This window comes from Oryctolagus cuniculus, chromosome 19, assembly GCF_051225735.1.
Source record: "Oryctolagus cuniculus isolate XC-2025 breed Fujian yellow rabbit chromosome 19, ASM5122573v1, whole genome shotgun sequence".
Taxonomy (NCBI): Eukaryota; Metazoa; Chordata; class Mammalia; order Lagomorpha; family Leporidae; genus Oryctolagus; species Oryctolagus cuniculus.
This window is the reverse complement of record NC_142885.1, coordinates 68362895-68376961: the sequence shown is the minus strand read 5'-3', so window position 1 is coordinate 68376961 and position 14067 is coordinate 68362895. Positions and strand designations below refer to the sequence as shown.

The 14067-nt window shown below is 63.5% G+C and overlaps 2 protein-coding genes across 9 annotated transcripts in view; one reads left to right on the top strand and one right to left on the bottom strand.

Moving 5' to 3' along the window:
- The first annotated feature begins 1172 nt into the window (after positions 1-1172).
- NUDT16L1 (nudix hydrolase 16 like 1) lies at positions 1173-3246 on the top strand. Of its 4 annotated transcripts, none has more exons than XR_007915642.3 (4): positions 1173-1340; positions 1418-1748; positions 2335-2557; positions 3011-3246. XR_007915642.3 is itself a non-coding variant. In XM_089321396.1 (4 exons), exons 2-3 carry the CDS (start codon positions 1418-1420, stop codon positions 2554-2556), a joined length of 483 nt encoding a protein of 160 aa, XP_089177522.1. In that variant the 5' UTR covers positions 1173-1282; the 3' UTR covers position 2557; positions 3011-3246. The 4 variants fall into 4 exon arrangements, 3 of the variants coding, with proteins under 3 accessions (XP_089177522.1, XP_051692135.1, XP_089177523.1); XM_089321396.1 differs by having other exon boundaries at positions 1173-1282; positions 1418-1678; XM_051836175.3 differs by having other exon boundaries at positions 1418-1678.
- Positions 3247-3410: 164 nt separating this feature from the next.
- The window catches only part of ANKS3 (ankyrin repeat and sterile alpha motif domain containing 3), a 29866-nt gene continuing 19209 nt past the window's right edge, over positions 3411-14067 (bottom strand). For 4 of the 5 annotated variants that reach the window (XM_089321303.1, XM_051836161.3, XM_051836162.3 and 1 more), the window contains 11 exons: positions 10428-10586; positions 8625-8759; positions 8118-8224; positions 7778-7942; positions 6772-6896; positions 5436-5577; positions 5165-5337; positions 4649-4734; positions 4156-4239; positions 3854-3942; positions 3411-3748 (listed from right to left, as the gene is read on the bottom strand). In XM_089321303.1, coding sequence (XP_089177429.1) covers positions 3866-3942; positions 4156-4239; positions 4649-4734; positions 5165-5337; positions 5436-5577; positions 6772-6896; positions 7778-7942; positions 8118-8224; positions 8625-8759; positions 10428-10586 — 1253 coding nt within the window. In that variant the 3' untranslated portion in view covers positions 3411-3748; positions 3854-3865. Of the gene's footprint in view, positions 3749-3853; positions 3943-4155; positions 4240-4648; positions 4735-5164; positions 5338-5435; positions 5578-6771; positions 6897-7777; positions 7943-8117; positions 8225-8624; positions 8760-10427; positions 10587-14067 lie in introns of those variants that run through there. The other variant, XR_016225980.1, reaches the window with a different exon arrangement.

The window sequence follows — 14067 nt, the reverse complement described above, 5'->3', positions numbered from 1 at the left end:
TGCTCAGCCAAGCTCCCTTGCCGGGGAGTGGCCTCACACCGCAGGGCCCCCGCGCCGGCCCTGCTCCCTTGTGCAGGCAGTAAGGGCTGTCTCCGCCCTCCCTCTACTCAGCCCGAGGGAGGGGGAGCCAGTGTTTTTGGTCCCGCGGCAGCTGACACCCGGGTCTGGCACAGTCCGTGGGCTCGCTGGGTTCTTAAGTGAGCTGAGCCAGCCCTGTCACCTCATTTCCCGGACACCCGGGTCCTTGGTGCCCCGCAGGCCTGAGCCTGGGCTTGGTGTCCGGGGGATGCGCCCCGTGGGTGAGGGACTGTCCATTTGCGGTCCTCTTCCCCAGGATGTGGCGCTACCCCGGAATCCTGGCTTCCCCCATTTCCCGTGCACCTCATGTTTCTGGCGGGTCCTGCGCAGATCTGGCGGCCTTCCCCGGGCAGATCGTGCCCACCACGGGGAAGACCGTGGCCTTGGGCCTAGGTTGTGGTTCCCAGGCTCTGAGCCCAGCACCGTCCTCCCCCAGTGGAACTCGGGGTGAACGCTCCAGGCCCTTCTCTGGCATAGTCGGGTGCCCCTCTGCTGTGGGCACGGGAGGAGACCGCGGGGTCCTGGCTGTCACCGGCCGCTGGTGCTGGGCAAGCCCTGGAGGGTGCCTGCGGACTGGGCACAGGCTCTCCTGGCCCTCGGGCTCCGGCAGCTATCGCGGGTCGGGTCGCGCTCGCACGGAGAAACTAGCGTATGGGTACCGTCGAGAGTGACCCAGCCGTTGGACTTCCTGCTGTCCCCGGGGCGCCCGGAGATGTTTATCGCGGACGGTCGGAACCCGAAACTCGCAGGCGCGGAGCCCTGCTCGCCAGGTACTCGTAACCCTGGTCCGGCGCGCTGCATCCTGGGAGTTGTAGTTTTCGAAGGCGGGTAGAAGTAAGTGCGTGTTCGGGTAGGCGGTGCCGCCGGGCGGGGCGCGTACCTATTGGATGGAGACTGGCGTGCACCGCCCCCTGCTTTTGCACACCGCCCGCTCCGCCTCCCAACGACGCGTCGAGAGCCGCGATGGGTAATACCCGGACGCGCGTCAGCGATTGGTGGGAAGGCGGGGTTGAGGCGCGCGGCCGCCCGCGGATTGGCGGGACGTGACGGGGGCAGGACCGCGCATGCACTAAAGCGGCGGCGGCGGGCCGGGTGGGGGTTGCGCCAAGATGTCGACGGCGGCGGTGCCGGAGTTGAAGCAGATCAGCCGGGAGGAGGCGATGCGCCTGGGGCCAGGCTGGAGCCACTCGTGCCACGCCATGCTGTACGCAGCTAACCCCGGGCAGCTGTTCGGCCGCATCCCCATGCGCTTCTCGGTGCTGGTGAGGACGCGGGCCGCGGGGCTGGGCCGGGGGCGCCGCGCCCACCCCGCGCCCGTGACCCGGCGCTCTCTTTGCAGATGCAGATGCGCTTCGACGGGCTGCTGGGCTTCCCCGGGGGCTTCGTGGACCGGCGCTTCTGGTCGCTGGAGGACGGCCTGAACCGGGTGCTGGGCCTGGGCCTGGGCTGCCTGCGCCTCACCGAGGCCGACTACCTGAGCTCGCACCTGACCGAGGGCCCGCACCGCGTCGTGGCGCACCTGTACGCGCGGCAGCTGACGCTGGAGCAGCTGCACGCCGTGGAGATCAGCGCGGTGCACTCGCGCGACCACGGCCTGGAGGTGGGGCCGCCGCCCGGGCCCCGTCCTCCGCCCTGGGGTTTGGCTCTGGCCCCGCGGAAGGCACCGATGGGTAACACGTCCCCGAGGGTCCCCTGGCCGGGCTGGGTGGGCTGTCGCTGTCTCCAGCAGTGGGGTGGGGAGAGGGCCTGGGGTCGGGAGCCGGGGGAAGGAGGGCCGGGACTGGGGCTCCCTCAGGGCTGTGTTACATCCGCCTTGCTGCCTGCCACTGCCAATCCTAGGAGGGGGAGAGGGGTGATGGGGCGGAGGGGAGGGAGGGGGCGGAGGCCCGACCCTGGGGAGGCGGGACCCGGCCGCGCTGAGGGGCCTACAGGGCTTGGGGCACCAAGGGTTGGGGAAGGTGGCGAGGGCTCTGAGGGTTTGTGGACGGGAGGGTCGGGGGTGCGGGCCAGCAGGGGTGTGCACGTGGGTGGAGCATGGGGCGAGCATGGGGCGGGCCCGGCCTGGGGCCGGAGGCTGCACTGCTTTCCGGGAGCTGGCTGGCCTCTGCCTCGCCAGACCCTGCCTGGGTCTCCATCGTGCCCCAGGCACACCTGGCTGCTGCACCCCGGGGCTAGCTGCTGACACCCCCCTCCCACCGCCAGGGCTGCGCCGTCCCGTCGAGGTCCCGGCCTCAGCCCTGGCTCCCGCCCGTGCAGGTGCTGGGCCTTGTGCGCGTGCCGCTGTACACGCAGAAGGACCGCGTCGGCGGCTTCCCCAACTTCCTGAGCAACGCCTTCGTCAGCACCGCCAAGTGCCAGCTCCTCTTCGCCCTCAAGGTGCTCAACATGATGCCGCAGGAGAAGCTGGCTGAGGCCCTGGCCGCCGCCACGGAGAAGCAGAAGAAGGCCCTGGAGAAGCTGCTGCCTGCCTCCTCCTGAGGTGCCCACCCGCCCCATGCCGGCGTCTGCCCCCCACCCCACCCCGGCTGTGCTCCCAGGCCTGGGCGTCAGCCGCCCCAGGGTGCTTGTGGGCAGCCTGGCCCAGCCCCGGCCGACAGCTGCTGGTTCCAGGGGCCCTCAGGAGCCGCTTCGTGCTGGCTGGGGGCAGTTTGGGCTGAGCTGTTGAGTTGATTTCCTCTTTCGTGGGTGGACACTGGGCACCGTGGATGAGAGCTGTGTTTTTACCCAGGACACCTGGGGCCCGGCTGTGGGTGGACTTGAGGAAGACGGGGCGGTCCCTCCTCTGTGCAGTGTGGGGGCACGCGCGGGCTCGGCTTGTGGGCTGGTGGTTCCCACGCTGGTCCCTGACCCTGACCCTGACCGCTGTGGCTGTGCGGCGCTAAGCCGGCTCTGACCCTGGCTTTGAAAACCTGCTTTTCTCCGCTCCGCCCAGGCTGCAAGCACCTGCCGGGGGATGGACTGGAAGCACAGGCTTCGTGGCAGAGCCAGCGCACAGGAGGCCACCACGGGCAGTCCCCTGCGGCCACGCCTAGGAGGACTCCCATGGTGCCGTGGGAGTCTCCACAGCCGGGCCCAAGGAAGGTGGTGCTGCTGGCTCCACCGCAGAGCTCAAGGAGGCCGAGCGTGGGAGTGGCACTTTGCTATGGAAATAAATCCCTGTACCTTGCTCACGCGTGTCCTGGGGACGTGCTTGGCTGCTGCGGCCTCTGCCTGCAGTCTAGGTGGGTTCTGGGGAGTCTGTGGGTTCGGGGAGCCAAGGTGCCCGGGATGGAGGAAGGAGCCCCCACCCCCAGCAGCTAACACTGTGTGTCACATGACCAGAACGGAGCCTCTCGCCAACGATGTTAAATTTTTATTTTCCAACTGATGGCTTTCCTTCAGGGGCCCTGGGCTCCCGCATCAGGGCAGAGCTCCGCGTGGCGCCTGTGTGGGTGAAGACGCTGCCTGCCCAGGGCCTGCCCGCTCTGGGCCTAGGTGAGCAGCCCTGTCCTGCCTCGGTCCCGTCCTGCCTCGGGGCCGGCCCGGGCTGCCGCCGCAGGGGCTACCACCCCATCCTGCCTCTGTCAGCCACTCAGCGGCCTGATCCTCTGGCCCCGCTGTGGCCTGGGCTGTGGCCGCCTGCTGTCTCCTGGCACAACTTCAGGGTGGACTGGTCACCCGACGTCAGATTCTGAGGAGGCAGAGGCCCTGGTGAGAAGGGAGGGGGGCGCGGCGGGGGCGGGCACCCCATGGGCGAGCATCTGCAGACGCGGGCCTGGGCCCGGTGGACACTCACCGGCCCTCAGGGCTAGGGCTCGCGCCACTTCTTCCCGTTCAGCGCCTGCAGCTTCTCCAGGCTCTGGGTCACCGAGCACAGCACGCGCCCTGAGGATGGGACCAGACGCTGAGTGCTGGGCAGGGGCTCAGGAGGCTGGGGTAAGATGGCGCCGGGGGGAGGGCTGAGCAGAGCCAGGCCTGACTCCAAAGCACGCAGACTTGCTTCCCACGCAAGGCAGTCTGCCACCCTGCAGAGAAAGCGGCTTCCGGAGGGCACTGCCGTGGGCCCAAGGTGGAGGCCGGGCCCCCCGGGAGCCTCACCCATCTCGTGGACGCGGTCCTCCAGGGCTCCCGCCAGCTCTGGGAGGCTCAGGTCCGGCAGGGACGCTCGCCAGCCTTTGGACCCTGCGGGCAGAAGCCAGGGTGGTCCGAGGTCTGTGTGCCCACAGCCCTGCCTGTGTCTTGAACCCTGGCAACCAGGAGACCAACCCTGGATACGGAGACTCCAGGCCTGACGGCCAGTACCTGAGTGACCTTCAGGGCTAAGACAGGAGTTCCCAAGACTTGTAATGTCACAGTGTGTCTTCCTGCTTGTGGTCCAAAGCGCTGACACGGCTGGGGCTTAGCACCGGCAGGGCTAGGCCCTGGGTGGCCCCACCTGGTCCCCACAGGAGGGGTGCAGTCCCTTGGGGCCTTCCTCAAGCCTGTGCCCCCCCCCAGCAGGTGAGGGAGGAGGGCTGGGGCGCGGGCACCTTCTCCTTGGACTCGATGCTGTGTGCCCACCCTCAGACCACACCCCGATGGCTCCGCTTACCCGCAGATGGGAGGGCTGGGCCCAGGGTGGCCGTGCCGGGGGCCTGGTCCTGCTTCACTCGGGCTGACAGCTCAGCTTGACAAGCTCTGCCGACACAAGCCCACGTGCCGGTGAGGAGGCCTGCGGCAGAGCCCCAGCCCTGCTCCCGGGGGTCAGGCGGGGCCCTGGCTCTCAGCCAGCCTCCGTGCACTTAGCGAGCACCCCAGGAAGCTGCGCAGCAAGCAGAAGGGAGACCCGTGTGGACCCCCAAACCCTGCCAGGAGGGGAGCTTGTGGGGAGGGGCGCTGGGCACGGCAGGTGAGACGCTGCTCGAGATACCTGCAGCCCAGATCTGCTTCCGATGCCAGCAGTGGGCCCCTGTGCCCCCAGGGACAGCACAACGAGCCCAGGCTCCTGGCGCAGCCCCGGACAGTGCAGACGGGGGAGTGACTAGAGAGGAGGCGCACTCTGCCCGTGAGGGCCCAGGCGGGAAGGACGCTGTGCTGTGCCGGCTGTGGGCCAAGCCCTGCCGCTCACCGCAGCTGGTCCAGGACGGCGGCCGCGTCGCGGGCCAAGGCCCAGGTCTCCTGCAGCCGGGCGTGGACGTCCTTGCGGGCGCCTTCCTGCTCCAGCAGGCAGCTCTCCACCACGGCCCGCAGCTCCTGCTCCTGCGCCACCTGGCCCCGCATGGCCTCCACCTCCTCGCAGCGCTGCGTGGCAAGAGCACAGGCTGGGAGGGGCCGCCCCGCGCCCGGCCCCGGCCCCGCCCTGCTTGCAGCCCCTCCCTCTCCTGCGCGGCCCCACTTGCTTTGTGCAGCTGGATGGCCAGTTCCTGCATCTCGGCCTCCAGGCGGTCGGCGTAGGCCAGCTCCAGAGCGTCGCTGGGGGGGCGCGCGCTGCTGTGCCAGCGGGCGATGGCGGAGGTCATCTTCCTCTTAGGTCCAAACAGCCTGGGGGTGAACCAGAGTAGGCGCGGGTCAGCGCGGGTCAGTGTCAGCTGCACACCGGGAGCCAACACGGGGCTCCTGCCGCCGCGCCCCCGGCCTGGCTGGCAAGAGCTTCCCTGCCTCGCCCCTAGCTGCGGTCTGCCCTCAGGAGCCTCTCAAACTGAGCCCCAGAGAATCCTGGGAGATGGAGTAGGGGCACTGGGCATTGTCCCCCCGCCCACACTTGCACTGGCAAAATCAGGACACTGCGGACCTGTGACGTCCATGGAGGCTGGGACTTGGGGGGGGTGCAGCCGCCTGAGGCCGAGCGAGCACTCACCGCCCACCTGCCCCTGGCCCCATGGCTCACAGGGGCCAGCGTGGGGCCTGTGCTGTCCCTGTGCAGGGGCAGGGAGCGCTGCCCAGCTGAGGTGGCCTGCAGGGGTTACAGGGCAGCGCCCCTCCTCCACTTCCTTGTCCCCCAGGAACCAGGCGTGAAAGGCCTGCGCATTCAGCAGCAGCCGCATGCACGGAGGAGGAGGGAGTCAGCACAGGCATCGAGGGGGAGGGGGGGGCTGCCCGTCACTGCACGGTCCGCCCCAGGGCCCAATTTAATTTTTGAGAAAGACCCCAACACGCAAGATGAACACGCCGCTGCAGGGGCAGAGCGTCCGCAGACCGCCCGAGGCCGGCAGCAGCGGCCATGCCTGCGGAACTAAGGCGCGAGGCGGTGCCCCGACGTGACCACCAGCAGCCCTCGCACTCCGCCGCGGAAGGCCTGGGGGCAGGCTGGCGCCAACTGGCAAAGGCGGCAATGCGTCCGAGACACGGAAGGCACGGAGGCCGAGGAAGCGCCCGTGCGCCCTGCGACTCCGGGCGGGCAGAGGGCACAGGAACCAACAGCGCCCTGAGGAGAGGCGCCCTGGCCGCGCCTGTGTCGCCACCAGAACCTCTCTAGGTGCTGGCAAAGCCCAAGCGCTGAAAGGGAAAGACCTGCGTCGGCCCGAGCGCCCGCGCCATTCCGCGGAAGCTGACCCAGCCCTGTGCCCCGGGCGGTGCTCAGCGCAGTTCTGCGGGCAAACGTGGCAGCACGCGGGCAGCGGCGCCAGCGCGGAGGCCCCGCGGGGAACACTCGGGAGCGGCGGGCACGCGTGCGGGGGCCAGCGTGCCGCAGCTGGCGGACGGGAGGGGAGCCGGAGCCGAGCCCCCCGAACTCACGTGATGCCAATCTCCTTCAGGTCGGTCTCGGTGAGCGTGAGGAAGATGCGCAGGTCCACGTCCTGCTCCTCAAACAGCTGCAGGTACTTGAGGCAGCCGATCCGCTCCAGCAGCGAGGCGAGGTCCTGGGGCAGAGGGGCGGCAGGTCCGACTCCGCGTGCTGCCGGGCTCGCCCATGACATTTCCATTTCAGTTCCCATTTCTAGTCCCAGAATTGCTTTCTCACCTGTTTTATTGCTTTTAGTGGAGTAACACACTTTCTAAGGCTGTTACCCCGCCGTTCCCTTCCAACTGCTCCGGGCAGACCCACCTGAGGGCCTGCGGGCAGGAGCAGGACCACAGGCAGTGTACAGCAGAGTGCGCCGCCCGGAGGTGGCCTGCTGCTGAGTCACACCTGGGCCCCTCAGAGACTGAGCCCAGCGCCGGTGCGCAGCCTGTCTGCCCTGTCACTCACTGGGGGGGCCGGCCCGTCTTCCCCCTCAAGCTCAAGGTGGCAGGGTGAGGAGGAAACGCAGTGGACAGGGCCCTTCCAGAGCCCTGGACGCAGCCCTGCCGTGAAAATCCCCGAGCCGCTGGCAGAGTGGGTAAAGCCACCGCCTGCAGCACCACATCCAATGTGGGCGTCAGTTCAAGTCCCGACTGCTCCACTTCCGATCCAGCTCTCTGCTACGGCCTGGGAAAGCAGTACAAGGTGGCCCAAGTCCTTGGGCTCCTCTACCCCTGCGTGGGAGACTCCTGGCTCCTGGCTTTGGATTGGTGCAACGATGGCTGTTGCGGCCAACTGGGGAGTGAACCAGTGGATGGAAGACCTCTCTCTCTCTCTCTCTCTCTCTCTCTCTCTCTCTCTCTGCCTCTCCTTCTCTGTGTAACTCTGACTTTCAAAGAAATAATCTTAAAAAAAAAAAAAGAAAGAAAATCCCCAGCCGCACAGTGCCCGCCCATGCTGAGCGCACAGGGAGCCCTCTCCCTTCCCCGGGTGTGGCTGCCAGGTTCACACATGCCCTACCTGGGGTCCTGAATACGGGGCCCTCTCACTCGGAGGGGTCAGTCCTGGGGAACACACGGCCCCACAAGTCCCGGACTGGCTGTCGCTGTTGCTGTAGCGACTCTTGGTCTTCACGTGGCTCTTGGTTTGTTTTCGAGCCGAGCTTCGCTGGGCGTGATCGGAATCCTGCAGGAAGAGGCCCGGTTCAAGCAGAGCAGGACCCAACGTCGGCTCCCTGTCGGCCGGCCCCCAGGACACACCCCTGCCCACCACACAGAGGCCGCCGCCGTGGCGCGCTGCTGGCCAGTTAGTACCGGGACACAAGGGGCAGGGAGAGGAAGATGAAGACAGGAAGCGTCACCTCATTGCTCTCCAAGGAGGCTTCGCTGCTGAGTCCCGGCGTTCTCACCAAGCCCTCGCTGCTGCTGCTGCGCACGGCCCCGAGGTTGGCATCAAAGGCTTGCTCCTCTGGTACAGTGAACACAGACAGCGACTGCAGGCCCAGCTCCCGGGGACTGCGGGACAGGCACGCCCCACAGCCCTGGACCTGAGCCGGGCCTGCCTCACGCTCGGCCGCTCCCAGAGTTGGGGGTCCCTGCTGTTCCGTGTGCCTGTCTCAAACCCCCCTCGACACAGGTGCACAGGCTGAGAAAGCCCAAGCCCTCCAGGGGTGTTCAGCGCACTGTGGGCCTAACCGTGGGCCGACTTGGGCGTGGAGTCAGGTCACCTTGCCCAGAAGCCCTCAGGAACGGGCCCCTGCACTGGGACCTTGGACCACACGTTGGGTTTTCCTCACGAGACTGGGGCCTCTCCCTGCCTCGTTCTCCATGGGATGGACGCGTGAGGCCCAGGCCAGCTGCATACACACCCCGGCTGCTGCTGCTGCTGCTCTCCACGTCCCGCTCGTTGATGGGGGAGGTGACGTCCCGGTAGCAGAGGCCTTCTCCGTCCAGAGGGTTCTCGCTGCTGCTGAAGGTGACGTAGCCCCGGGGTGGCACCTGCTCTGTGGGCAGAAGGTGGCACAGGAAGGGACAAGAACACAGGAGTGAAGATACAGTGGGTACTGCGAGGGTTCTCGCCTGGGACAAGACCCGATCTGGGCAGGAAGGAGACCTGGAGAGCCACGCCCTATCCCTTACAGCAGGCTGCAAGTTCAAGTGGACCCATAGATGGTCCGGAGCCAAAGACAGATGACCCCACCAGGTCCACAGTGACTAACGAGGCCATCCGTGAGCCCCAGCCAGAAAGATCAGGCTGGCCAGGAAGGAAAGAGGCGCTAGGCCAGGAATTAGCGGCAGCAAATACGGGGCGAGTTCTCGGACACACCTGTCCTCAGAACACAGCTGGGGTCTTGCTTCCGTCCGTGCCAAGCAAAGCCCGGCCGGTGTGCCTGCGGGGACCACGGCCCTTCTGTGTGCCCTCCCTGCCTCGCGGCCCCACACGCTGCTCACCTGCAATTGTAACCCGCTGGCAAAGAGAACTCGGGCTCGCACGCTACACTTACACTGCACAAGGTGGAAGGAGGGGAAGAGGCCTGAAACGCGACAACTCAGAGCTACCAGGAGGATTTCTCTCTGCGTTGAGAGAATGAGATTCCATTTAAAAAACTTCTACGGGGTTGGCATTGAGGCCATTGAGGATTAAGTCACTGCTTGGGACACTGGCGTCTGAGCTGCTCCACTTCTGATCCAGCTCCCTGCTAACGCACCTGGGAAGGGTGCAGAGGACGCCCAGGTGCGTGGGCCCCTGCACCCACCTACGAGACCTGGCTGCAGCCTGGACCAGCCCCAGTCCTTGCAGCCATTTGGCAAGTGAACCAGTGGACAGAACATCTCTCTGCCTCCCTCTCTCTCCCCGTCACTCTGCCTTTCAAATAAGGAAACCTTCATTTGTAACAAAGGGTTTCTTAGGTGGCTACAGAGGTTCGTCAGCCCATCCCTAGGATACCTCTGCCACCTTGGAGTGAGACAAGTGGCAGGCACTCTGCCACTCAGCAACGACACGCCAGCCTCGGGTCCCAGCAGCACGTGCCCAGGAGGAGACAGGCCGCAGCTCAAGGGCACTCGGCCACCCCCCTCCCCGGGTGGGGGGGTGCTGTTCCCACCCAGCAGGCACTGCGGAGGGAAGCACTTGCGGGCAAAGTCAGCCTCTGAGCCCAGCCTGCGACCCCCCCACCCAGCCTGTCGGGGCAGGGACAGCCGCCCACGCAGCTCAGTGTGGTCACGCGGGAGGGCCACACGGGGAGAGTGAGCACCCAGCCACCTCCACCTGAACAAGCAGCAGCAGCCTGCACGCCCCATGAGCGCTGCACTCAGTCCCAGGGACAACAACTGGAGAATAAATTCAGACCTGCACACTGGAGTCCAGGATTTCGGCACTCCGAGTGACCCTCTCAGAGTGGCCTGGCATCAAATCAGTCCCCTCACGGAAGGAGAGCAGGCGTGGGCCTGCCCTGTGACCAGAAGCCTGTCCACACCTGCCCCAGGGAAGGGGGGCCTGGACGTGAGCTGCCCACCTCAGCAGGGGTGAACCGGGGCACAGCACCTCTGCTGCTGCAGGGCGGAGTTCTCTCTCCAACCCCAGCCAATGCAGAGGAAGACGGCGAGGAGCGGAGCCCGGGAGGAAGGCGCCCCTCACTTTCATCACCCTGCTGCAAGTGGGAGCTGCTCACCGTAGCGGGGCGCCGGGGCCCTGCCTCCCAGGCCGATGGCTGTGATCCGGGCCAAGGCCCGCGGCCCCTCGTGGATGCTGAGGCCCTTCCTTCGGCAAGGCCTCTGCCTCTGCGGAGCGGCGCACGACTCGTCCGAAGAGCTCAGGTCTTCATATCTTTCTGCAGGCCGAACACCAAAATCAAGAGTCTGTTCGGTGCTAAACAAGCTTAGAAATCCTTATAGGAAACCAAATTCCTCACAAAGGAGACGACGGCAGGTGGTGCTCTTAAAGGAAGAAGCCAAGTGGCTGCCAGGCCCTCCCCTGTGAGAGAGGCCGGACTGGGCCTGCCCTGCTCAGGCGGCCCCGGGGACGGGGACGGGGGAGCCTCACTCCTGTCGCTTTCCAGCTTCCCCAGGTTTTCCATAAGCCGACAATGTTTACTGTCAGAATTTTCTTCTAAATGAAGAGATAAGCAAAATCTCTTTCTTCATGAAAAGGTAGTAGCCTGGGTGTTTGGCACACTGGTCAAGATGCTTGGGGAGGGGCCAGCGCTGTAGCATAGTGGATAAAGCCCTGGCTGCACTGTCAGCATCCCATATGGGCACAGGTTCAAGTCCTGGCTGCTCCACTTCCGATCCAGCTTCTTTCTGCTGTGGCCTGGGAAAGCAGGAGAAGGTGGCCCAAGTCCTTGGGTCCCTTGCACCCACTTGGGAGACCTGGAGGAAGCTCCTGGCTCCAGATCGGCTCAGCTCTGGCCATTGCAGGCATTTGGGGAGTGAATCAGCAGATCTCTCTCTAACTCTTTCAAATAAATAAAATAAATCTTAAAACAAAACAAAACAAAAACAACAGACAGTTGGGGATACCCATGGCCTGTGTCAGAGATGCTGGGCTTGGGTTTGGGTCTTGGCTCTGCTGTGAGTCCAGTTCCCAGTTAATTCACAGCCTGGGAGGCAGCAGGTGACGGCTCAGGTGCTTGGGAACCTTCCGCTCACAGCAGAGACTGGACTGAATTCAAGCTCCTGGCTTCAAGCTGGCCCATCCCCAACTGCTGTGGACATTTGGGGGATGAATCAGCAAATGAAGCTCTCTGCCTCTCTCTCCCCATGTCAAATTTTTAAAAAAATATTTTAGGATAATCTTCAAAAAAAACATGGCAGCAGTGGCAGTTCTGCATTCCTAAGCAATTCTACAGTGGCAGCCTCAACAGCTTCTTGGGAGAGGAGTGCTGCACGCTGCTGTTTCGCAGAGGGTTTCAAATCTCCCTGAGCCGTAGTGTGCAACAGAGCTTCTCAGTTTTTCACACTTGCTCCTGTGTGCAAGGCACGACCCAGGAACTGCTTGCTAGGCCGCTAGGGCATCATTTATGAGACAAACCGGCACACAAAGGAGGACTCGCTAAGATCCCTTCCGGGAGGTGAGCCTGTGGCCAGGAGGGGAGCTGCGCTGGGCCTGTCCCGGGGAGTGGACAGCGGCCAAGGATGCAGGTGGGTCCGAGCCCAGGTCCAGAGCTGCCTGTCCCAGCCAACTCCTGCACGCTCAAAGTCACACACAAGAGCAGACTGTTTCCACCCAGACAGGCCAGAGAGGAGGCAGCTGAGGCCAAGAATCTGGGCATCTGAGGAGGCAAAAATGAACGAGCGGGCGAGGCAGACCAGGCCGATGGAGCAGCAAGAAGCCAGGGCTGTGATCCACTGGCAGACAAGCTCAGTGCGACACAGAGGACACGAAGGCAGCAAGTGACAGCCGCCGCCAAGGCAACGTGGACCGGCCTTTCTAAACCAGAAACCGCAGTGCCCGCGGGGCAAACAGGAACACAGAAGGCTGACAGGTACACACTGGACTTTACACTGAGATAACAGAATATTACCTCTGAAGCACGGAGAAGCACTGACTTCAAAGGCAACGTGTCAGAGAGAAGGCAGACACAGAGGCAGAGCAGATCTTCCATCCACTCGGTGACTGCCCACATGGCACAACGGCCAGGGCTGAGCAGGCCGCAGCCAGGAGCCTGGGCCTCCACCTGGACCCCCCATGAATGGCAGGGCCCAAGCACTCAGACCAACAGTCACTGCCTCTCAGGTGCAGTAGCGAAAGCTGAATCTGAAGCAGACTCAAAACAGCACCTGAGACGGGATGCCGGCTTTGCAAACGGCGGCTTAATCCACTCACCACACGCTGCTGACCTCAGAAAATCTAAATGCCGCTCACGAGGCGGGCATGTGTACAGAGGTCACGACATCACCTGGCACCCCCGGGTCCCACTTCCGAGTGCCTGGCTCAAATTCTGGCTCTGCTTCCAATCCCAGCTTCCCGCCTGTGCACCCTGGGAGGCAGCAAATAACGGCTCAAGTACTTGGGTCTCAGCCACCCCGTGGAGACCCATGTTGGGTTCCATGCTCTTGACTTCAGCGGGTCCAGACCTTGCTATTACAGACATCTGGGGAATGAAACAGCAGACAGAAGGTGCCTCTGCCTTTCAAATAAACATTTTTTTAAAAAAACTTTCTAATTAAACATAATTTTTTAAATTAAAATGTTAATCATTATGTGACAAGGCATCCAGTGGAAGAATTCTAAACTTTCTCTGATCAGATATAATCAAACAGAAATGATGATAATAAAATGAGAAATCAATCACAAAATCCAAAAGGCCCTTCTATCTAGAAAATAAACACAAAACCCACAAAACTAGCGTCAGGGGCTGGCACTGCAGCAGAGCTATGCTGCTGCCTGTGATGCAGGCCTCCCCTGGGGCACTGATTCAAGTCCTGGCCGCTCCACTTCTGATCCGGTTCCCTGCTAATGTTCCTGGGAAAGCAGCAGACGATGGTCCAAGTGCTTGGGCCCTCGCACCTAAGTGGGAGACCCACAATAAGCTCCTGGCTCCTGGCTTCAGCCTGGCCCAGCCCTAGCTGTTATGGCCATTTGGGGAGTGAAACAGCAGATGGAAGATCTCAATCTCTCTCTGTAATTCTGCCTTTCAATTAAATAATTAATAAATTATTTTCAACATAATAAAATCTTGGTTTTTTTTTTTAAGATTTTATTTATTTATATGAGAGGTAGAGTTACAGACAGAAAGAGGGAGAGACAGAGAGGTCTTCCATCTGCTTGTTCACTCCCCAAATGGCCGTCCACGGCCAGAGCTGGGCCGATCTGCAGCCAGGAGCCAGGAGCTTCTTCTGGGTCTCCCATGCAGGTACAGGGGCCCAAGCACTGCTTTCCCAGGCCATAGCAGGGAGCTGGATCGGAAGAAGAGCAGCCTGGAAATGAACCACTGTCCATAAAGGATGCCAGCATCAGAGGCAGAGGCTTAGCCTACTAAGCTACAGTGCCAGCCCAATAAAATCTTAAAAAAAAAACCACCATGGGCCAAACCACAGGGCCAGTGCTGTGGTGTAGCAGGTAAAGCTGCCGCCTGCAGTGCTGGCATCCCACATGGGCGCCAGTTCGAGACGCAGCTGCTTCACTTCCGATCCAGCTCTCTGCTGTGGTCTGGGAAAGCAGAAGATGGCTCAAGTCCTTGGGCCCCTGCACCAGCCTGGGAGACCCGGAAGAAGTTCCCGACTCCTGGCTTGGGATTGGCGCAGCTCCAGCCGTTGCAGCCAATTGGGGAGTGAACCAGCAGATGGAAGACCTTTCTCTCTTTCTCTCTG